The sequence below is a fragment of the Apis florea genome, unplaced genomic scaffold (genome assembly GCF_048593485.1).
Source record: "Apis florea isolate Af1SG1 unplaced genomic scaffold, ASM4859348v1 contig_3496_pilon, whole genome shotgun sequence".
NCBI classification, from domain to species: Eukaryota; Metazoa; Arthropoda; class Insecta; order Hymenoptera; family Apidae; genus Apis; species Apis florea.
In genome coordinates this window covers 4,448,315-4,472,290 of record NW_028256773.1, presented here as the reverse complement: position 1 = coordinate 4,472,290, position 23,976 = coordinate 4,448,315, and the positions used below count along the sequence as shown (strand labels likewise).

The 23,976-nt window shown below is 30.8% G+C and overlaps 1 protein-coding gene and 1 long non-coding RNA gene across 10 annotated transcripts in view; one reads left to right on the top strand and one right to left on the bottom strand.

The window, feature by feature from the left end:
* Positions 1–23,190, top strand: part of sona (sol narae metalloprotease) — a 63,582-nt gene extending 40,392 nt beyond the window's left edge. For 5 of the 9 annotated variants that reach the window (XM_012494706.3, XM_086913686.1, XM_086913689.1 and 2 more), the window contains 16 exons: positions 2,528–2,625; positions 7,958–8,018; positions 8,847–9,055; positions 9,551–9,640; positions 13,478–13,679; positions 13,760–13,889; positions 14,090–14,219; positions 14,337–14,479; positions 16,619–16,674; positions 19,112–19,238; positions 19,572–19,736; positions 19,920–20,046; positions 20,124–20,228; positions 20,347–20,498; positions 20,957–21,369; positions 22,411–23,190. In XM_012494706.3, the coding sequence (XP_012350160.1) occupies positions 2,566–2,625; positions 7,958–8,018; positions 8,847–9,055; positions 9,551–9,640; positions 13,478–13,679; positions 13,760–13,889; positions 14,090–14,219; positions 14,337–14,479; positions 16,619–16,674; positions 19,112–19,238; positions 19,572–19,736; positions 19,920–20,046; positions 20,124–20,228; positions 20,347–20,498; positions 20,957–21,369; positions 22,411–22,547 (2,307 nt within the window). In that variant the 5' untranslated portion in view covers positions 2,528–2,565 and the 3' untranslated portion in view covers positions 22,548–23,190. Of the gene's footprint in view, positions 1–2,527; positions 2,626–7,957; positions 8,019–8,846; positions 9,056–9,550; positions 9,641–13,477; positions 13,680–13,759; positions 13,890–14,089; positions 14,220–14,336; positions 14,480–14,900; positions 14,954–16,618; positions 16,675–19,111; positions 19,239–19,571; positions 19,737–19,919; positions 20,047–20,123; positions 20,229–20,346; positions 20,499–20,956; positions 21,370–22,410 lie in introns of all 9 variants that reach the window. The other 4 variants (XM_086913691.1, XM_012494711.3, XM_086913690.1 and 1 more) reach the window with 1 other exon arrangement.
* Positions 13,949–19,090, bottom strand: LOC147656782 (uncharacterized). Its single transcript, XR_015293884.1, has 3 exons — positions 18,381–19,090; positions 14,318–14,469; positions 13,949–14,199 (listed from the first exon to the last, which is right to left on the bottom strand). It is a non-coding gene; the product is annotated as an uncharacterized LOC147656782 (long non-coding RNA).
* Positions 23,191–23,976: the final 786 nt, after the last annotated feature.

The following is a 23,976-nucleotide window of genomic DNA, read 5'->3' as shown; positions in this document are numbered from 1 at the left end:
TTACGTTTTTTTTATCTTAAATCTTTACGAGGAATACAAGTAAAATACATATGTTATTAATACCTAACTACTTTGTAATTTTAATCGTCTCTCCTCATTTAAAATGCTAAAGCATTTGCAACTTCATTACGAGATTAATGGTATGCATGTTTATATACTTTTGAAAGAATGCAATCTACAATAATCGTGCAATAATATTTTCTTCGCGAAAATTATTTTTAGAGATAATAAATAAATTTTTAAAATTAAAATAGTCTTCTATTCAAAATGATTCCTCGAAGCAATTTTTATTTCAAAACATTCCAAAACATTCCTAACGTTTAACGTCATTATTATCGATCGTTATTATTTTACAAATAAAATAAATTTGAAATATATCTAAAAGTTCAAATAAGTCACACAGCTGATCTAGACGCAAATGTATCTTTTATCATATACCCTAAATATATCATCATCGTTCAACACTTTATCACTTTATTATTATTATTATTATATCACAATCCAATTTCGATTGATCCAACAATGAACTACTTTCTAATCTAATCTTCGTCCTTTTTTCTCTCTCCCCTCTTCCCCCTCCCCCCTGCCCTCCCCCTCCCCTCATCCCTCCATTCCGGTTTCGCGATTTTTAACAAAACGGCAGCAATCGAAAGTTTTCGTTTTGTACGCGCAACGTGGGCGTTGATTCAATGCTGATCCAACTTTCCTTCCGGGATCGTCGTCGTGTCTCATTCGCGTGTTAAAACGTCACCTTCTGCTCGCCTTTGTCGCTTGTTTAGTCCCAGGCATGCGTGAACCGACCCAACATGCAGGTTAGTTGGTAGTTGCTGTTTCCTCTCGGTGTATCTTCTCTATTTTCTTTTTCTTTTTTCCCCCACTCCTATCTCTCTCTCTCTCTCTCTCTCTTTCTCTGTATTCTTTTTTTCTTTCTTCCTTTCTTTCTTCGAGCGCATTGCGCAGCGGGCGAGGCGAAAATTATGTAACCGCGCATGGATTTCTTCATCGCAGCACCGCGACTCGTTGTAATTACATTTCCACCGTGAGAGATATCAGTTTCTGGCCAGCGAGCAAATTGTTGCTGTGCGGCCGGACCTCGTTAGCGCAATATATTCTAACAACGATGTTTGTAACATTAACACGTCGGTATGCGTCGGATACGTGTGTAACATTTTCTTCTACAGGATGTATTCGATACATTTGGGGCTGATCTTTGGAGAGATCGATTATAAAGATCGAGAAAAAATTTTTCGATCGAGGTTTGTTGGCGAGTTATCGACGACCAGCAACTGAAGTTAGCGTCAAATAAAAGCGAGATGAAGATAGAGTGAGATGGTGATATGACCTAGATGGAATGAAACAATGGAGGATGAGTGAAGAGTGAATCGAAAGAATTTATAAATTAATAAATAAGTCTTGATTAATATTTTTGTCGTATCAATTTTTTGTGTTTGTTATGGCCTTTGAAATTGATTTCCCAATATTGTCTCATATATATATATATATATATATATATATATATATGTATGTATGTATATCTTATATATTTTAAGAAGATGTTTGTTTGAAACGAATTTAAAATTATATTAGTTTCAATATTTTTTATCAAGATTTTTTTTTTTATTTATTTAGAAAATAAAAGGATTTGTAAATTATAGATGTTATCTCTTAAAATTTTTTGCTTGTTACTTATTTTTTCTTAAATCACAAAGTGTTTTTTGAGGTTATTATTAATGTTCCTATTAACTCGTGACAACATTGTGTTCGATCGATTTTATTATAAAGTTAAATTTTTATATTAAAGTATCTTTCCTCATCAAATATTCATAAAAATATCTATAACTTTGCATCACATAATAATTTCTTACAAATTGCTTATTACCCGATTACTTTATTATGTAAATTTTACATGTAGTATTCCTCCATATATTTAAAAAGAATTACACCACATAAAACTTATTACACAAACCATAAAAATGACTTCACCTTTATCTATATCATTTTTAGTATGTCTCTTCGTAATTTATATGTTAATGAGTCTATAATATCATTGGAAAACTGTTGTCTGTTATTATCTGAAATATCTGTCTCTTAAAAACGTGTCGTTTATGTGATACATTTATATTCATTATGTTTAAAAATAATTTCGAAAATAAGTAACCGTGTGAAGTACTTATTCTTGGGATTCGATTTTTATCAAAAATACACGAATAATTCTCTTCAAAATATAAATATTATAACATTTTTAAAAACAATTGTATCTTATATATAAAAAATTTAAAGCTAAATATCTCTTATTCTATATTAAATAAAAATATATAAAATACTATTCAAACTTGACAAATTTTAATATATAAAACATTTTGTTACTACGCACTATAAATATAAAAACGAAAAATTTTTTTTTTTAAATTATTTTTCTCTTCTTTTATGTTATATTTCCAACGCAATTAATAAGAATAATTATTCTTGATGAATTCAATTCTTCAATTTACCGATTCACGACAATTTTTCCCATTTCATGTTTCAGCGATGTGACGCAGCCCGCCAGGAATATTTTCACGCAAAATGATTCGTGCCCTTGTCCTTCTCTGCATGGTCGTTCTACCTCTTGTACGATGCCACAAGGTAAGAGTATTGTCGAGTACCATCGGGATCAGCAAGGACAATGTTTTATTCGGTGCAAACGTTTCCTTAAAACAAAGAACACGTGTATACGTGGTCGTGGCGTTGACTCGAAATGACAAGATTATTCGCGGAATCGGACAAAGTTAATTGTCGATCCAACGCTGATTGCAAGACGAATTCACGCTTCGTAAACATTGGCTTCCGTTGGGGATAACGTTAGGTTGCTTCCTCGGTAGAAAAAGAAAGAAAAGATAATTGCGTTCCTATTTATGTTTATCATTTTACGTTATTAATAGGATTTCTTTGCATAATCCGACTTTTAATACTTAAATAATTAGTAGTAATAATAATAATAATCATACTTATGGTTTTACTATGTTATCGACGGAGATCTCTTGCATAGTTTGATATTATCAGTGAATTTTAATATTAAAATAGATATATACGAATATTGTAATATTGATAAATTTTCGAAGTTGAAAGTTGCAGATTTCTAATATTAACAAATTTTAATAAATTTAAAAAAAAGAGAAGATAATTCCAGTTCTATCTATTTATTAATTATCGTTTCACAATATTATCGATCGAGTTTTCTTACGTAATTCAATTATTTTTAATGAATTATAATATTACAAATATAATATAACATTAAAAGAAAGATCGAAAATTCCAATTTTGCAATATTTAAGTAAATTTTTTATAAAAAAAAAAACGAAATAACTATAATTCTATTTATTTTGCAAAAAGAATCTATTCGAAATAAAGATCGACAAATTTATATTTCACCGATCTGAAATATCAGACAATCATCGTTGAACATTTGCGTAACAATTTGTATTTTTCAGTGAAATAGACCGTGAAATATTTCACTGCTGAAATAATTAATTCGTGAAGGAACAGCGTTTCATTTCGTTCTTTTTTTTTTTTTTTCCTCCTTCTTCTTTTCTCCTTCAATCGAATATAACGTAATGAATAATTAAGAAAACATATTTCGTGGAAATGCTTGAACAGATGGTATCACTTTTTTTTTTTTAATTTTCTCTCTCGATTTCGCAGAATGGGAAGTGAAAAGTGAGTCAAGTGTCGTGAAAAGAATGCGAGCACGAGGATAATAGGGACAATGGCGACGATAAACGTCATCGGTAAAGTAACGTGGGAAGAGAAAGGAATAAATTAGTGCATTGAACTCTTAATGATCTAACGTGGTGCCTTTTCGACATATAATTCGAGCGCATCGTAACACTTTGGACGACGATAAATTAATTATCGTGTCTCGAAAATATCGTTTTATATTTTCAATTTAAATATTGAATCGATCGATTCCCGAATATTAATTTTGAAATTAATATTCGAGAAAATAAGAAGGAATAAATAATAATTGAATAAGATCTTCTCGAAGTTCTCTTCGAGAGAAGATCGAGATTAATCCTTGTGAAAATATATAATCACTTTAATTAAGAAGGATACATTGGATTAAAGGATAAATAAGAAAAAGAGCTATAATAAATAAATCGAGCGAAATGGATAATATTTGAGTTGACAGAGGATTTGCCACGAGAGTTGATAAGAAGTTGAAGTACGATAAAAAAGATAATTCTTAATGGGCAAAAATTTGATTCGGATTTTCCCAAAAGAACTTGAAGAATTTGATAAGAACTGTGTCGTATTTGTGTCGTGTGATAAGGATATCCTCTCCGTTTACATTGCAATTACTATCCACAGATACCATCGAAACTTACCTCGTAGAAAATGATGACGTATGATATTTTCAATTGATATCACACGGCTCAATTGTAACTCATCGTTAGACTAGACTGTTTGCTGTATTTCGCACGTGTCGACCGACCAAGTGGAGATGTATTAATTATAAGCTCTTCATAAATCCACAAAAATCTATAATATATTACAATTCTTTTTAAGATTCGGTGCAATCAATTTCCAACGGACAGGATCTGTCGTGATTGCAAGATTTGAATGATTTGCGAGTGTGCGAGTGTAGAAGCGGATTTCAGATATTTAAATAAATCAAATGATAATGCCGTTGAGTTTAAAAAACAGAGGAAGAGTGAGATAGAATAAATTAGGAAACTAGGGAATAATATATGGAGTGAAATTAAATCGCTAGGGAATTCCATTACTTTTAAAATTTTTTTTAATTTCAGGACACGTAGACGAGATTTAATTTTTTTTAAAAATTAGATAATCAATTCAACGTGAAATTGATTTGTACAGAGAGAGGGGGGGGGGGAAATAGGTAGAGAAATCTAGGGATCTCTAGGAAAAGAAAATTCATTCAGATGAACATTCATTTTTCGATACTCACGATACTTACGTTTAAAAAGTAATTTGGTTTTTTTTTTTAAATAAATGTCACATTATTAATTTTCGAGAGAAAAACATTATGGAAATACTAGTTGCTAATTACAGATACGAAGACACTGATAAGACTGATGCTTTTAAGCTAAAATGTTAATGGGTCGATAAGTTTCGTGCGAATATAATCGGGGCATAATCAATCTTTGTCAAACTGAGCGATATATATCTTTCGAAGTGCGAACATCGTGCAAGCCATTATCAACCTTTTTCACGCTTTAAATAGATCTCAAACAAATCCTCGACCGCCTCGCTTTAATTTTTCCACGTTGATTATAATCGATATTTTAAAATTGTTGATGACAATTGTTGTTCCAAGAATTGTAATAACGTAGCGACGAAACAAAAGTGTTCAAAAATACCTGCCTCTAGTGTTTTCCACTAGATTTTCCCTAGTTCAATTCATCGTGGGGGAAAAAAATTACTAGTTCATAAATTACGCCGGTAGAGGGCGCAGATTTGTTCATATTTACATTCCTTCGTATTTCTTTCATCAATTTATATTATATACGGCGAGAATCGTTTTGCCATCAGACGATCGTTAAATTTCTTACCTGACCGCGCCTTTCAAAATAACGTGTCGCAATAAAATGAGAAAAATCGTGAATGGCTCGCGCTCGTTTATCCGCCAGTGATCGGCCATGGCAAATGCACGGCCGCTGCTTCATTGCTGCGCCAGCCATTCAACAGGGAAATCGTGCTTGGGGTTCGTAGTACGCATACAATTAGGAGAGCAGCATAGGTGATACGGATCTTTTTCGAGCAGATCCGGTTCTTTAACCGCTGCTCGGCGAATAGATCGTCGTCGTTAAAAATAATTAAAATTTGTTTCAACGAATTGAAAATGCTGCCGAATGAAAAAAAAACTGTGATCGATTAACTGCCATTTGATCGCATTCGAGTCGGAAAAAGAGAGGTTATGACTCGAAATGAGATATTTAAAAAAAAAAAAAAAAAAGTTAAAATTTCACCTTTCGAACGATTTATTTTTTTAACTACACAATTTTTCTTAATCGATCATTTGAAATTACATAAAAACCAATAATTCATTCAAAGACGCAGCTAGAATGTAAAATAACCATTTTTATATAAATAATCTCAAGTCAAATATAACAAATTGGATGACAAATTCAAACGAAAACAAAAAATATTACATATTTCTTTATAATAACAAAATCGCCTTAAGAATCGTACAGAATTCAAACACCACCTTTGATTCTCTTCGATCAAAGTTCTTCAATCAGAGAGCGTCTGTCTAACAACAAACCTGTGCATCAGAGGTAAAGTTCACAAATAGGACAGGGCCCGTGATCGAATTTCCCAACGTAATGAGTGAAAGTGATCGACCTTAGGAGTGATCGTAAGCAACCGCGCGTTAGTTAATTGCAGCTCGATTTCTGTGACACGACGGTGTGTGTACGTGGCTGGGTGCTCTTAAATGGTAGAAGCAGACCTTGGGCCGTGATTGGAAAAACTTTTAAATGCGCACGCATCTATTATATACACCTCGATCAACGCTATGCGCGCTGATGTTGATCATTGTCCTCGCGACTGCACCCAATTAGCCATGCACTTGGCGGCGACAAAGCCGTCTCTTTGTAATGAAACTGCCCCAGCTAGAGATTTGCTAATTGCGCGCAATTGCCGCAATTGAGGAGGGGGGAGAGGGGGAGGGGGAGGGAGAGGGGGGGAAGACACGCGACGCAACGGCGAGGCGCTGCTTTTTTTTTTTTTTACGGGAATAATTACGATTTGGAAAGAACACGAGAATTGCTGACGATATTCTCCTCTCCTGTTTTCCTGTTTTGAGAATTGCTTTTGTTTTTTTTTTCTTTTTCTTTTTCTTTCTTTCTTTTCCCGAAAGAAAAGATATTCTTGAAATTGAAATAATAAATGATATTCAATTAAATATTTTTCTTGAAATTATTTTTAAAAGAAAATCTAATAATTATTAAAAAAAAATTAGATTTTATTTATTATTTGAAATCTTCAAGATTTAATTTTTTAATTCAAATTATATATATTTTTTTTTTTTTTTTTTCTAAAAATTTTGGAAGTTTCGATTGAAGAATGAATCGATTAGAGGATTTTTCAAAATTAGATATTAAAATTGATTTTAATATAAAAATTATCGTTAATTTCAACAAAATTCAAGGGATCTATTCGATGGTGTAAAATCGAGGTTATATAATTAACATGTTAATCGAGCACGAATTTGATACTCGAAAGTATGCGCGATTTGGAATCAGTGTTGTAAAAGGAAAGATCGAAAGTGACGGATTTTCTTTTTTTTTTTTTTTTTTTGTTATGTTTTATTATTACGCGTTACAGTTTCCCACGATACTGCCACGATTACTTTTTCTTCGATATTTCAACACTCGGCTCTTGGCCGGGAACAATAACGAGGGAACATATCTTCATAACGTGAAAAAAGAAAAAAAAAGACGTCGAAATCGACATCAATCGTTCGAAATTTAGTTAATTACATAACGATTGATAACAATAAGGAAATTATCTCTGGTCTATATAAGCGAAATCATAGATTGATAAAATGATAAAATACTTTCGATTTTCTATATCTATATAAGTGAGGTTATGTTTGATTCGATTAACCTCTTGAGTTAAAAAAAATATTTTCTCGTTGATGAAAATTGAGAAATTATCAATTTGATAAGAAAACGAAAAATCGAAAAATCATCACGTAAAAGTTAAAAGTTTTGGAATCAAGAAATTTGACTTCAGTTTTCAGACAAGAATGAACGATACGCGAACAACATCGAAGAAACGATATGTCGAATCTAATCCAGGGATCTTGACAATTAAAATCATTCGAGTTGTCTTATGGGATTCTTTTAATAATTAAACTTTCGTCGCGCGAGTTTTTTTTTTTTTCCGTTCCACGGCGGAAACGACAGATGTATAAAACACGTTCTTACGGTGAATTTTTTGCCTGTTTCAGATCCACGAACACATGACAAGGGAGGAGATGTTATCGGTGTTTCACACAGGACACGAGTCTGGTAATCGCAGTAAAAAAAAAAAAAAAATAAAGAAAAGAAAATTAATATCTAACGGATAGGCAGCCATGTTTTCTTTCAATTTAAACACTATTCACATTTACTGCCTTACGGAGAAGAAATCGAGTTCGTTAAATCAAATTTATTTTCTATTGTACTCTCTCATATTCATATTAACATACTCGAGATGAAATTTGCGAAACGAAAAACAGTTATTGCGCAGACGCGGAAATTATGCTGCTTTCCTATTCGTCGAGATACATCCGCCATCTTTTGTTTCCATTTTTTAAATCGAGAAAATGAAGAAGTGATTAAAAAAATATTCGACACAAGTCACGTTCTCTCTGGCGAGATTTCAAATCGATTTTGGTATCTCGAGAAAGTTTTTTGAAGTTAAAGAAATATAACGAAACGAAGAAAAAATTTTTTTCTTGAATTCTTGATTCGTTTTATTAGCGTCACAACAGCTCGAATCATTATTTACAAGTGAAACAATCGATTTCGATACTTTCACAATTTTAATCAAGGTTGATCGTTAATTTACATCATTAGTAGAGAGAGTATTACGTATCTCTATTTGCATCCACTTTAAAAACACAAAGCGTGGTGACAAACGTAACCGTTGACTGGCGTTAATTAATTATTTATAAAAAACCAACAACTTAAAGTTGAATTTAAATAATTTAAACAATTCTACGAAAAATACAATTAATCGATAAGATCATATATTAATAACATTGTACCGTCGATTCCAAAATTAAATGAATAAAAGCAAAAAAGAGGAGGTAAAGAAAGACAAGAACATGAAGAAGGGAAATGTTTAAATTCTAGTACCGACGTACGAGATTGTGCCTGTGCTGCATTCGGTGCACAAAAGGAGTACAAGGGAGCCGGAGATACATTTGAAGGCCTTCGGGAAGGACATCAGTCTGTCGCTAAAGCCTACGGAAGGGTTGCTCAGAGGAAACCGTTTGCCCATGTGGACCGTCACGAAGAACGCGTCGCAACCTGATGGCCTCCGCTACGAGAAGGTGACGAATGTAAGTTTTCCGCATACGTCGCGGAAAAATCTTTCTCTCTCTCGAAAAAAAAATATAATTTTTTACTCGATCTTCGTAAAAATTCCAACATCTTTTGGTTTACGAGTGTTCAAAAGTGAAAAGCACGAATCAGAAAACCAAATAAATGCAAAATTGTGCAGAATCGCATTAAAATCCTCGTCAAGCATATTTCAAAATATATATTTTAATATTATCTTTCAGCGTTTATCCTCGTCCTCGACCACAATATAAATTCCCGTTCCTTTCGTCATTTCATTCGACATTTAACTGGACGCGTTAGGCGGAGGCAAAAAAAAAAAAAAAAAAAAAAAAAAATAATGAGGCCTCCTCGCCTCTCCGCAATTTTTGCCCCAGAGCCACAGAGAGTTTGCATTATCGACCTTTAAATGGTCGAAATCGCATAAAATCGTGTCTACGTATACGGCAAAGAACAACCGTGGCGACACGTTTTAATAATTGTTCTTCCCGTTTCAGGCCGACGTGGATATCGGTGACATCTATCAAGACACGACGAACATGGCGTCCATTCTACTGCACCGGGACACGAATGGGAAAGTGCTCGTTGTAAGAAGCTATTCTTTCTTAATGCGCCGAAATTTCGAAATTCCCGCCATTATTGCGGGCTCGTCTTTCGTCAACTGGGCGCGATTCACTTAGGAGCCGCGTCTCGGTTATAATTACCGCAATACCGCGTGAATACCGCGTTGTCGTGGAATTAGCAGAGACACGATTAAGAAAAGATTGTGATGAGTCATTGTTACTATGTCTGGCAATTCAAGAGTGGGACAAGAGAATTTAACGAGACGACGGGGAAAATATTTATCGGAATGTTTAACGCGGTAACCTAATTAACTAACCTAACCTAAATCTTAACCTTTAACGCCAGTTCCGATTTCATTCTGTGAATCGTCGGTATTGAAGTCGAAGTAGGCCCAATTTCCTATCCTATCCTATCCTCGATTTTTCTCAATTTTTCTTTCTGTCCAAAAAATTTATACTTACGAAAGATTTTTAAATTTTGTATCGAACGAAACACTGTTGGTTAAAAATTTGGAATCACGTCAATGTTGTTCGATGTTTAAAAATTGTTCAGAAATTTTTCCACCTGCCTTTATAATCGTGCTCTCTATCGAACAGTTACAGTATTGTTTTGACAAACAAAATGGAATATTAGAAACGAACTGCGAAGAAATGTTACACGAAATGACATTTCGCGATCGTTTTGACATTTCCATTTCGAGCTCGGGTAATCGCACAAAGCGCGTTACGAAGATATCGCTTGTGTAAAACCGCGGAAAAAAGCAATAAAATTCACCATATCGGTTCCATCTTGCAGAACAGTAACTTATAGCTCACTAGGTAACTATATAGCTCCTTGATTATGCGTCCAACCGACCGAGACTCAATTTCACTTAGGAAGTTCGATCTTTTATGAAGTCGTAAAAAAAAAAAAAAAAAAAAAAAAAAAAAAAAAAGAAAAAAACGTCAAGTTATTGCCAAAGCTGCTATTTATCCATCGAATTACTCAAAGTCCATTGACAGAATTGTTAGGAAATAGGTACTTGACTTGGGTGTAGCGGAACTTATTTATAATTATATTTCTTTGTAAAACTTCTTCTTTTAAAATCATTCCATCTGGAAAGGACTAGTTTATAACATTATTTTCTTGCACCTTTAAGCATGGTATATTGGTTTCATGGTATAATTAATATATATATAAAAATATCTTAGTTACTATACCATTGAGGATGGTTGAATGTTATTACATTATTGAGAGTATTTTTTATATCTATTTGTTTTATATTCTACTATTTAAATAGTATAACATTACCAATAATTACGTTCATACGATTGCCTAGATGTTTTAAGCAAACTTGAGTAGTTAGTTAAGGAAATGAAATTACCATGCATTTGCGGCTTCTATTATTAGAAATTGAGTATGTTACGGAGAATAAATCATTCAAGAAACAAATTGCCCGTGGATTTATGTTCTTTGTGCTATTCGCTAGGAGAATAATTAAAAACCATTGTTATGATGATTGATAGTGCAATTTGAAGGAAAATAATGCAATTAGTAAATTCGTGTGTAAATATAAGAAGAAGGTCTTTGAATTTCTTTTTCTTTTTTTTTTTTTTTTTTTTTTTGTGAGAATAACCGATAGAACTGTTGTTAATTATGTAACAAGATGTGAAAGAAACAAATTGTCTCATTGTCAATTCCAACAGTGAAATGTATTAGAGATCTACCTTGACAATGATTTTATTTATGACCACGGAATTTTTTAAATCAATCGAATCGATTAATAAAATTCGCACGTCGAAATAAATTTCAAAGTCATTGTCGTTATTAATAACATTCTTTATTAGCATCGAGATGTTTTTTTATATAATCTGATACTAATAACTTTAATAATATTAATAATTTGTTTTTGTTTCGGGATGAAATTAAAAATATACTTGATTTTATTTATTTTGAATGGAGACAAAATAATTAAAAATTAAAAAGAAATGTATAAAATGAATGTAATCTTAATTTTAATCTTAAATTTATTATATAATAAAAATAGAATAATAAAAATTAATTTGTTATTAAATTAACAAATTACAAACTTTTATGAATAATTATATAAAGTATTAAGAAAAAACAAAAATAAAGAAAGTATAAAGAAAACGTTAGTAATTAAATACAGTGTAAATTTTCTACATGCAATCGTTGAAAAAAATCGTATTCACGTTCTCGAATAGAATTCCGATTCTTTCACCTTGATAACATCTTGGCACATCGAATGCACATTACGCGGCAATTCATTGAAAATTCAGATCTAAAATTAACATTTTTTTGTAACATCAAAGTATTCTCCGTACGGTATAAATTTCACTGTTTATAGTTTCCTTTTATCACTTTATTCATGCATCAAAAATCAGATGAAAGGATGTCCTTGACAACGATCTGTTAATCACTGCGTAGGATGAAGCATGTTTTTGCAGTGTTCGAGAGAAGTGCGAACAAACTTTTGGAAAACAATTTCGACATATGATAAAGTATATAAAAAAAATGCAAGAAAAAAACTATTATATTTTAAAGAATGATTACACGTGATAAAATTTTCTTAATGCATGTTCTTAAATTTAACTTTTAACTTTGACAATATGTTTCCCATCCAAAATCAATGAATCTTTTTTTAAAATACTTTATAATTTGATAAAAGTAATTTATTATAACAATTCTATTACACAAAAAAATACAGGAATTTCTTCCAATTTTTATCTACAACAATTAAATCAATAAATTTTCATCTGAAATATTGTAAAATAATTAAAAATAGTTCTTTATTTTTAATTCATCAAAAAAATATCACGTTAAAATGACATTTGCTCGTTGTGAAACGTCTATCAATTTTATTTAATGTTTATCTAAAATACTTTAATGTCGAATTAACATAAACAGTTAATCTATTCTGCAGATATATTAACCACTAATAATTGTCTTCTTCTATACATTAATCACTAATAAATTTCTATTGTAACACACCTTGCTGTCAAGTCATAAGTAGCTTTACCACTATGGGCGACCTAACCTAATTTAAGAAACCCGCACATTAACCACCAATGATTCTCTTGTTACGACTCTTGTATAAATAACCACACGAATAAATTCCAAAGACAACAAATATCGTCAATCCGCATTACATAATGCCGTAAAAGCGTTGTTCTATATGACCCCATGTGTCCTGACCTTTCGCTTTCACTCTCCCTCTCTCGTTTGACCAGTGTACCTCTCTCGAATCGCGAATCGAATATCGTACCCGTATCGAAAATATCAACAATCGATCAACCGACTTTGATTACTTTGCAAAACGCGTATTTCATTTATTTCGTTAGATTTATATTAGAATCGACACATTGCGGTAATTACAAACGATGTAGATGTAAGTCGTTGACCATCGAATGGAAAATTGGCGTGTAGCGCATGCGCGTTTAAGCTATTAACCGATTATACTTCGTTATCTCGTTAAATGTGCAGTTAACATATTATTGCGGCAGGAAATGCTAATTAATACTATTGTTTATTTTATAATTGAGAAGATTTTTGAAAAAATAGCATGAATTTCAAAATAAGAATATAAGAATATTGAAATTGTAGAGGATTTTTAGAAAATTTTAGATTAGTAGATTTTGAAAATTAAAAATAAGGATTAACCTTAAATACGTTTGTGAAAGAAATTTTATGAAATTATATATGATTAATAAATATTTAATATTTTCGATATCTAAAATATAATATAATAATAGAGGAGAAAAGATATAATAAATTATTATCTGCCTCTTATAAAATATTAATAATTTATAATATTAATAAATTTACTTAAAAGAATAACAAGAAATTTTAATTTTAATTAGGATGGCAATATTGGTTCAGAACTAGTAATACGACCACTGCCAGATAGAATATTGCACGAAGTAATAGGCAAGAATTCGAATCTTCACAGAGAAGAGTTGTTGCCAAACGTGACACGAAGTAAAAGGAATTTAAAGCGTACGAATCATCACGTGGTATACAAGAAAGTGAATCGTTCAATTGGCGACGAACACAGCGATTACAGTGAGTGATCTTTACGTGTTACCACATCGAAGGTGAAATCCACTTGAGATCGATTTCTCGTGATTAAACATCGATTTTAGCATTGATGGAGCCTGACCACATGGCCAAGAGGTTTAGATCTAAACGATCGATTTCCACCAGAAGAAAGAGGGAAGCACCGTACGTGATCTATCCGGAAATTCTGTGCATCGTCGACTACGATGGATACAGGTTAGTTGAAGTCAATGTTTTAGAAAGTAATTATTAAAAGCATCATCGATATTTGATTATTTAATTTTAAAAAAATTTATTAAATAAACCATAAAATTTTCTTCATTTCATAAAAAAATATATTACTTACTATAACCTATATTTAATACATAATTTAAAATAAGGCAAAATTTGTAATTTAATCTTTGTTTTTGTTTCAGATTACACGGTGGTGATAATGTACAGATTAAGAGGTATTTTGTGTCCTTTTGGAATGGAGTGGACTTGAGGTACAAATTATTAAAGGGGCCAAAAATTCGCATCAGTATAGCTGGAATCATAATATCACGGGTGAAGTACAATTTGATAATCTTTTATCAAAATATGATTGTTTCACGAATCAATCTAGTTTTGATTACTCACAACTTTCTATCTATTTTTTTTCTTACCTGAAACGATATCATTCAGGGCAGAGATGCTACGCCTTATTTGGAAAGAAATCGCGTCGGTCGAGATGCAATCGATTCGGCAGCTGCGTTGACCGACATGGGGAAATATCTCTTCCGAGAGAGACGACTTCCGGTGTACGATATCGCTGTCGCTGTTACAAAGTAAGAGTGCACATTTCTTTAAATTCAATTTAACTTTTGCGTTTCACGTAATTAACATACAAAAAAATTTTCTATTCTGTTAATTTCTCTTTTTCTCTCTCTTTCTGTATCTCTCTCTCTCTCTCTCTCTGTTTCTCTCACCTTTTTTTATATCCTTTTCTTTATCCCTTTGATATCGATATAATACATTTAAACATTACATTTCTATTTTTTTTTCTTTCTTGCAACCAAAATTGAAAAATAATGAAACTCGAAAGAAAAATAACGATCGCGAAAAAAAACATATTTGAAAGATTATTGTAGAATGCCGATTTCGATCGAATTTAAAAAATGAGTATCTCTGATATTATGCTATTTTATCATTTTACCACAGCAGTGATTTGGTGATTTCATACTGTTTGATTTTTATTTCGCAAAACAGGTATGATATGTGCCGTCGTAGGAAAGGCGGCCGCTGCACTAAGGGAACAGCCGGTATGGTTTATTACATAGCGATCACGCTTTTTTTTTTTCAACTTATTTACTTTTCTACGATTTTTTTTTCCTTTTTTTTCTTTTTTTTTTTTTTTTTTTTTTTTGTTAAAATCTTTTTCTCTAATTAGCATTGTATAGTATTCACATCTAGCTTGAATGTATATTAGTTTTTCACATTGCCAAGATGGCGTACTGAATGGGGATGGTATGTTTATAACTCAAAAGTGATATTCTTTCTTGTCGAAATGAAAATTTATATATATATACACTAAAATATTTAATTTTATTTGATATAAAAAAAAAAGAACAATATATATAATACAAATATAATTTAATATTAAAGATTAATTTTAATAAAGAAATGAGAAAGAATTTCGCTTAATCTTTTGTAAATACGGTTTTTTTGAAAAAAAAAAAAAGCATCCAGTTTATAATTATTCAACAGTGTACGCCATTTTAGTAAAAAAAACTGAGCTTGCTAAATATTTTGCATATTCATTATTATTTTTGTAGGAACGAATTATAAGATAGAATTGAACTTAAAAAGGTAATGGTACACTAATCATATATAATCAATAACATACAGGCTTTCTTTTTATCGATCTCAATTACATCATACGATTATTTGTGAATATGATCAAACATAAGAATTTGCTCAGATTAAAAAATCAAAATTTATGCATCCTTTTTTTTTTAATCAAAAAATATCAATAAGCATGTGTGGAAAATTTCACTTAAATTTCACTTAAATTCTTAAAATCATTAATAACAAACTCCATTATAGACACACATATATATTTATATTTAAAAGATAATATAAAAAAATATTTCGTTAAAGGGAAAAATTAATTTTAAACAAATTTTAACTCGTTGTTCACAATACGATGTACATAACCTCTACTTTTCTCGACAAATTCACATATTACATACATACATAAATGATATTCTTACATACATGATTTCGAGAAATAACAGTTTAAAATTATTAAAACAAGAATTTGTAACTATTCATACCTGAGATGCAACATTCGCTAATTGGTAATTATTTACATGTGCACTACTAGTAGTATATTTGCTTTATTATAAATCCACCGCTATCGCATTCCGCAAGCCGTGTTCTCAACTAAACGAGGAGATTTTGAATAGGATATGTAATAAAGCTTCACGATATTTGCTTTGTTATCAATATCATTTTTCGCGATTATCAACATCATTAATCATCTATTTTATATGAAATCTTTCAAAAATTTCAAAGAAATATAATTTTTATAAAAAAATTTTCATTTACATTACGAAATGTCATTTTATATCTTCATTATTCTTATATAAAGTTCGTTCATTCCCTTTCTATGGTAATTATTTTCAAAACAATTAAAAAAAAAAAAAAAACATGATTTATGCATAATATATTAATTAAAATCAAAAACCATCCTTATTCATTATATATTATAAATTAACATGGTTTAATAGAAAATGTATATAAAAAATTATAATATCTCACAATATTACAAAATATACATTATCGTATAATGGAAATAAAATATCGTATAATGGATTCATTAGACATATATGAGTGTTTCCAACGATTGTCCCGTGACGTGGTCTGAAATAAACAGGGGTTGTGAATCCACATGATAAAGAGGAAATTTTGTTGTTGCATTGCAGATTAGATATGTGCAGGAGGCAATACGCGAATGACGTGTGCAATAGAGGAACCGCAGGTACGTTTCTCGAATTCGAAAGAAACGAGATTGACGAGAGCCGAAAATTATTTGATTTTATTATCTATATGCACTGCTCTTGCCAACGTTTATATTTCTACATTCTAAGATCTTTTTTTGCTGCAACTCGGCGATTTAAGATATGGTTGAAAATACGATAAAGGAAGTCCTCGAGACTTTCACAACCAGGGATTTTTCGTGGTTTATACTGTTCGAGAGTTTAAAATGTAAATCGTGCTCTTTGGAATTTTTTTTTTTTTTTTTGATAAATTTAAACAATATAATAACATTAGTAATAAAGGTTATAAGGTCTAAAAATAATATTTTTTAGAAATTTTTTATCAAATGTGTTCTCAATAAAGTGGCATCTTTCAAAAAATGAAATTTAATATGAGCTTGATTTTTATTTTATCAAATAATGTACAATATAAAGAAAAGAATATTGAAATTATCAAAAAATGATTTGTTATATAAAAATTTTTAATTTTTCACTATTCGCTTCATAATAAATTAAATATTGAATTATTTAAAAGGTATTTTAATTTACTTCTACTTAAATTTACTTTTAAAAATTAAATTTAAATCTACATTTTACAAAAACCTCGAATAGTATAATATTCTAATCACGTTTGTGTTGCTTTGATCTATTCTGTTTGTTTTCACATTCTAATAGCTTGAAAACTTCTTTACACTATGTTTGAATTTAGATTGTAAAGAGAAAAATGGCGGGCCAGAAAATGGCGATTGCAGCTTCCTTCTGAGCTGAACGTGAAACATTCTATCGCGGCTTACCACGCGTATTTTCTTGTTTCTGAATTTCACTTTTCTTAGTCTGGGATACACGTATGCCTTTCTCTCCTTCACTCCTTCTATCACTCTTTTTTTTTCACTTTCCTGATTCTTAGTGTGAACGTATATATATATATATATATATACACAACATACGTATACATATATATATATACACAAGCAAAAACGAAAGTGGTTTCTATACTTGGTCTAAAAAAAACTAAAAAAAGAAAAAAATTTTTATTTGAAAGTTTTTCTTTTTAATTCTTTTCTTCTATTCGTTCATTCTCTGCACAGTGGCTACGGTTTCTTAGTTGTGTATATTTGTTTGCATACACATAAATCGTACACGACCTTGGCATTTATACAATCTATCGTTTGCAATTATATACACTTTACCACAGAATTCTTTCAAATTAATCGTTCAATCCTAATGGTATTTCGTTAATTTAAGAAAATTATCATCCTTATCACTTCCATGTTCACTGTAACGTTCCTGAATCACTCACACTCACGCCCTCTTTTTGTTTCTTCGGGCTGCATTACCGTCAAGGACTGATTGATCGGTAAGTTTCAAATCGAAGCGACCGAGAATTTTAATAATAGAAAGATATAAATCGAATAAGTGATATCATAGAAATAAAAATATTTTATTTTTTTCCAATATTAGAAATCCTCGTAGAGGAAAAATAATCAATTTTTGAATCAATCTCTTCATATCAGATAAAATTTTGATTTATTTCGAAAGCCTTGGTTAATCGATTGACGTTAATTAATAACAAATGCATGCTTGCTTAATTAATCAATTAAAAGCTTTTCTAATTAAACAAATACTTATTATTGGTTAATTAGATTAATATTGGTGTTAAATATACGCTAAAATTTCGTAATTAATAATAGTATCGATAACATCTTACCTTCTTTAACGTGTCTTTGTTTTTGAGAACAAAAAAAGAACAGCAAAATCATTTCACAATTCAAGTTTAGTTCATATTGCCAATTTAGTTGCAGTACTTTCGAATTGAGGTTATATACCTATTAGCGATCGAGTCGTGATTCTGTTACGATATATACGAACTTGGATTATCACGATACAATCATTGTTTCGACACAGTGTATTCATAAACGAATTTCCTTTCACAATCACGATCACGATTCCAGTACGATTTATACAAATTTTCAACCACTAATCCAATCTAGTAATAATTCGAAATACGTAGTTACGTATTCTATTAAAGATTCACGTGACAATACTAAACGTTTTGTAATAGTTATATATATATAATACTCTAAATACATACATACGATTGATCGCAATATACAAAATTTTCTTGCATATTAAAATCACAATTCAAATTTGATTTTTATTATTCTGTTCAATTAAAAATGTTATTAATTCATTGATAATAATATTTTAATTAATAACTCAATAAATTTTATGACAGATCGTGTATTATAAAATATTTTTTTATTTCGCATTCTCAAAATTAAAAACATGTTCAATTTCGTTGCTCTGGCATTAACTGAATTCGCTAAATGTGCAGCTTTTTATTAGTTTATAAATAACAATCTTAGTAACGAATTAATATTTTTACACACTGTTCACAAAATTGAAAAACATTCGAATTGATAGTATGTTTTTATCTAGGATTCGCGTACGTGGGTGGAGCTTGTGTCGTAAATAAACGTCTTGAAAAAGTGAATTCGGTCGCTATCATCGAAGATACTGGCGGATTTAGCGGAATTATTGTTGCAGCCCATGAAGTCGGCCATTTGTAAGTCCATTGTTATTCGACACATTTATTATTTAAACTTATTATGAAATATCTTATTATAAAATTGTTTTAATTTTTTTAAAGATCGATTACTTTTTTTTTTTTTTATAAAAATTGCCATTATTTAAAAAGAATTCTTCGTTCAAAATTATTCAAATTTAAGGTTAAAATAAAAATTATTAATTTTTCCAATCAATCAATGTTTGTGTTAATATTAATAATTCTTCGTTGAAATATTTAAGCAATAATTTTGCAAAAAAAGTAATACCAATTTGTTTGAAGAAACGTTTAAATTGAAAATAAGATGATGAAATATAATATCAAATATCGTAGACTGGGTGCAGTTCACGATGGCTCACCACCGCCTAGTTATCTTGGAGGACCAGGAGCCGAAAAATGTCGTTGGGAGGATGGCTACATTATGAGCGATCTCAGACACACTGAGAAAGGTTTTAAATGGTCCCATTGTAGCGTGTCGTCATTTCATCATTTCTTGAAGTATGGAATCATTCATTACAATTTTTTTTCAGGAATTTTCCTAAAAACTGTATTAGATTCTATAGAACTATATTAAGATCTTCAATAATTATATCTAATTTACGATAATACAATATAATTTGATTTTGTTAACATATCTTCGTATGTAAAGAAATTGTGAAATAATTATAAATTTTATTTCAGCGGTGATACAGCCACTTGTTTATACAACGCACCTCACGAGGACGAAGCTCTTCCTAGAGTTTTACCTGGGAAACTTCTCTCCTTGGATGCACAATGTCGAAAAGATCGTGGAACGAGTGCATGTTTCGTAAGTTTAATTATCAATCTACAATTATTTCAATAATAGAGAATACTGTAACGAAATGTTTCAATTTAACATTTTAGAAAGATGACAGAGTTTGCGCTCAGCTATTCTGCTTCGACGCTGGTTCAGGATATTGCGTGGCTTATCGTCCAGCGGCCGAAGGCTCTCCTTGTGGGGACGGTCAGGTAAAACGATAATTTGAAATGATTAAAATTGTGAATTATATGAAAATATATGAATCGAATTTAAAAGTATTCCCCTTTTATTAATTATAATTTTAATGATAAATTTAAACAATTTCAGTACTGTCTAAACGGGAAGTGCGTGGCCGAGCATGAAAACATTATACCAGATTACACGCAAAACATTCCAACTTATGTGCGCAGAGACGGCACATTCAATCCTACAGCCCACAATCGACCTCTCTATGCTCAATACAACAATACAGAGTATAGGTAATATTTCGAAAAGCGTAAAATTTTATATACATCCTTTTCAGTTATACATTTAGATATATTACATTTAACTATTCATTCACTCGTGTTTATTACAGTTGATATTTAACTGTGTAATCATCAATTGAATTAAGATCATCGGATTTATGCACTCTCTCTACATTAAATTCACCCCATTAAAAATATTTATCTTAATCTATTAAACATTATTTGTTCCTTGGAACTTGATGTAATTGTTATGTATCTTCTTTATTGTTGACGAAATACTTATCGTTATAGTAAATGCATATTTGCATTGCAAAGATTATAAAACTTGTCGACTTCGTTAAACAATTCCACCTGTTCGGTAAACATGTGATCAAATAATAAATATCGTTTGAACGTTCAAGAGTACATAATCCGAACAGGTCATCCCTTTCGTTGTCCCATGGATAATTCCATAATGATATGTCACACAGGTATCCGTGGGAATTGACGACACACAGCACGCCACAAACGAAATTCAAATACTCCTCGCCTTCGTCGAATCTCTTCTCGTCGACAAGCAATTCTTACAAACGCGTCACGTTCGCGACAACCCCGGTGACCAAATACACCTACACCACAGCAAGTTATTTATACGCTAATAAATACAAGACTAAAGTAAATAACAGTAACGATGCTAGTTATAGTAAAAACGGATATGGTGGTGGTACTACCACTACTACCAGGAAGTATATGAATCACTCATACTATACTGTTAATCCAATATCAAAAGTCACGAATGACCTGAATTATCCGAAAATTAGCCCGTTCAAACATAAGGGCACAACGGTGTCGTTCGCAACATCGGGCAAAAAGGATCAGAACGGTCTTCAGAGCGATGCTCGCGGTAAGATAAATATCAAAAGACGATACTCGTTTTCTTCTCGGAATTATAAGAATCTTTTCCTTAATTCTTTTTTATCATTGTTATCTGTCTGAGATAACAAGACTTATTCTTGTCTATACTTATTCTTTCTTTTTAATTTCTTTGCTTCATTTTTTTCTCTTTTTTTTTTCTTTTTTTCTTTTTTATCCTACAGTGAGACAAAATATTTTTCTCGATGGACGTTTGTGTATCGTTCATCCGCTTTCCTCTGCTACCTTTATTCAATATTTTTCCTTGTCAATCAATAATGAACAGCGTAGCCATTAAAACGCTAAGAAATAATTAAAATGATGACAAACTGACATGTCGCATTTTTCATCATCAAAATCTTTACCCGAGTCTGACTGGTTCAATTCACTTGTGAGACAGTGAATATTTTTTGTTTCTCTACGCCTACGTCGAGATTCGTTTTCTTTCTTCAATATTTCTGTGTGTATATATATATATATAGTCTATTTCATTGAGTAACTTGTCTACAATCGTCGTTTAAACATATTTTAAATTTCCAATGACATTTTCTATTTAGTGGAATAATCGGTCTTTGTTTCTGGATGGATATATATATGTATAATACGTGAACAATTGTTCCTCCTTTATTTTATAATCTTTATTTTATTTTCCTGAATTTTATTTTACCTTTTCTTTTTTTTTTTTTTTTTTTTGCTTGTATATATCATGAATTAAACAAAAGTATTAATTGTGTTTTTATAAAAAAGTTTAAAAAGTACTTTAAACTTGATACTTTTTATCTTACTTTTACTAACGATGTATATAAATGCTATAAATGTATATAAATCCTCATATAAAAACTCATTTTTAAATTTTTAAAATAAAAATGAGTATAATTCTTAACTTCTTGAAACCATTTACATTTTAATTCTATATTTATCATTTACATTTACAAACTCAAAAACTTCTTTTTCTTATATTTTTAGTAAAATGCCTAAAAATATAAATAGTGAAAATTCGTCACTTTTTCAAAAATTTTTTCATCTTTTCCAGAAGTAGAAGGCGATGAGTGCATGGACATAGGATCAGATTGCGCGGAGCTGATTGACAGGCTGAGAACATGGCTGTGCCATTTGCAATCTGTGAAAAGTCGCTGCTGCGCATCCCTAAGAACGATCTGCGCCGCTTGATGAGTAGTTGAAAACAATATTTCCGGTTCGTTCAAGAGTCACGTGGCTACGCATCCACAGACTACCACAAATCCGACATCGAACACTCAGCGCGCATTCAGCATGCGTACAGCTCATCGAGCAGATCATATTCATCGAGAGATCGGGATTTAGGCGAATCGTGTGATCTACGATGTCAATGGGTCACAATGATTTTGAAAGACAGACATCTCACAAAGTTCTCAAAGTTCTCGCGGTCGCAACCGCACAAAGAATGAATGTGCAGTTTATTAAGTAGTTACATAATCTCACTGTGTTATCCAGAATATAACTTCATTCTTTCTTCTTTCTTCTCTCTTCTCTTTCTTTCTTTCTTTTTCTCTTTTTTTACGATAGTGCCGCAGGAGCTTTGTACAGACAACGGGTGTGAAAACATAAATGTGTCGAGTACGAACAAAAATGTTCGATCGATATATTCGGTAGATTCGACCGCATATTTATTCGATGCATGTGAATCGCGCGGGAGACTTTTGTGTTATTATAGAATGTGTGCGCGCATACGCGTATGCGTGTTGGTACAGACGCGCAAGCGCACGTGAGAAAACGAGCTTCCTCTAAAAACATGAGAATTATAGCGCAAAAAATAAATGATTATACAATGAAATTGTGTATCCTTTTTTCTTGATTTTTTTTTTTTTTTTATAAACATCGACGATTTCATACAAATTTGTTAAGAAAAAAAAACATTTTATTATTAAAGTTATATAGAATTCTTAAATAGTTTTTTTTTTATTTAGGCTTAGTTTTTAATCATTCAATATCAAATCATTTTCTTGAATTTATAAATTTTAAAGAACAAGTATATAATAGTAAAGGAACAGAGAGGATAAAAATGTTGAAATTAACGCCATCTCTAAAGTGCCGTATATGAAACAAATATAGATAAAAAGAGCAAATTGTAAGACAAGGATAAAGATAAAATAAGAATTGATTATTGATGCCATCTCTTGAGTGCCAAACATATTTTTTTAGAAACAAGATAAGGTAGAATAAGAATTGATTATTAACGCCATCTTTTGGGTATATTATTTTACTTTTGGAAAAATATCTCAAGAGATGGCGCTGCTGGTTAATTCTTTTTAGTTCTATCTTTCTCTAACTATTTTCTACTCTTTTTTTATGAGTTTCATTTCTTGCACTCTGAAGATGGCGTTGATTTCCGAATTTTTACTTTATCTCTATCTTCTTCTATTGTTTGCTTTTCTTATCTATTTTATTCTTGGCGCGTGATCACAAATGAAGTTCGGAATGAACACTTTTCGTTACTTCTTTTTTAAAATTACAATATATATCATAATAAATCTTTACAATATGTGACAGAATATTTGTTTTATTTCTTATTTATAATTTTAGATGGAAATTGAATTTCAATTTCAATTATTACTAATGT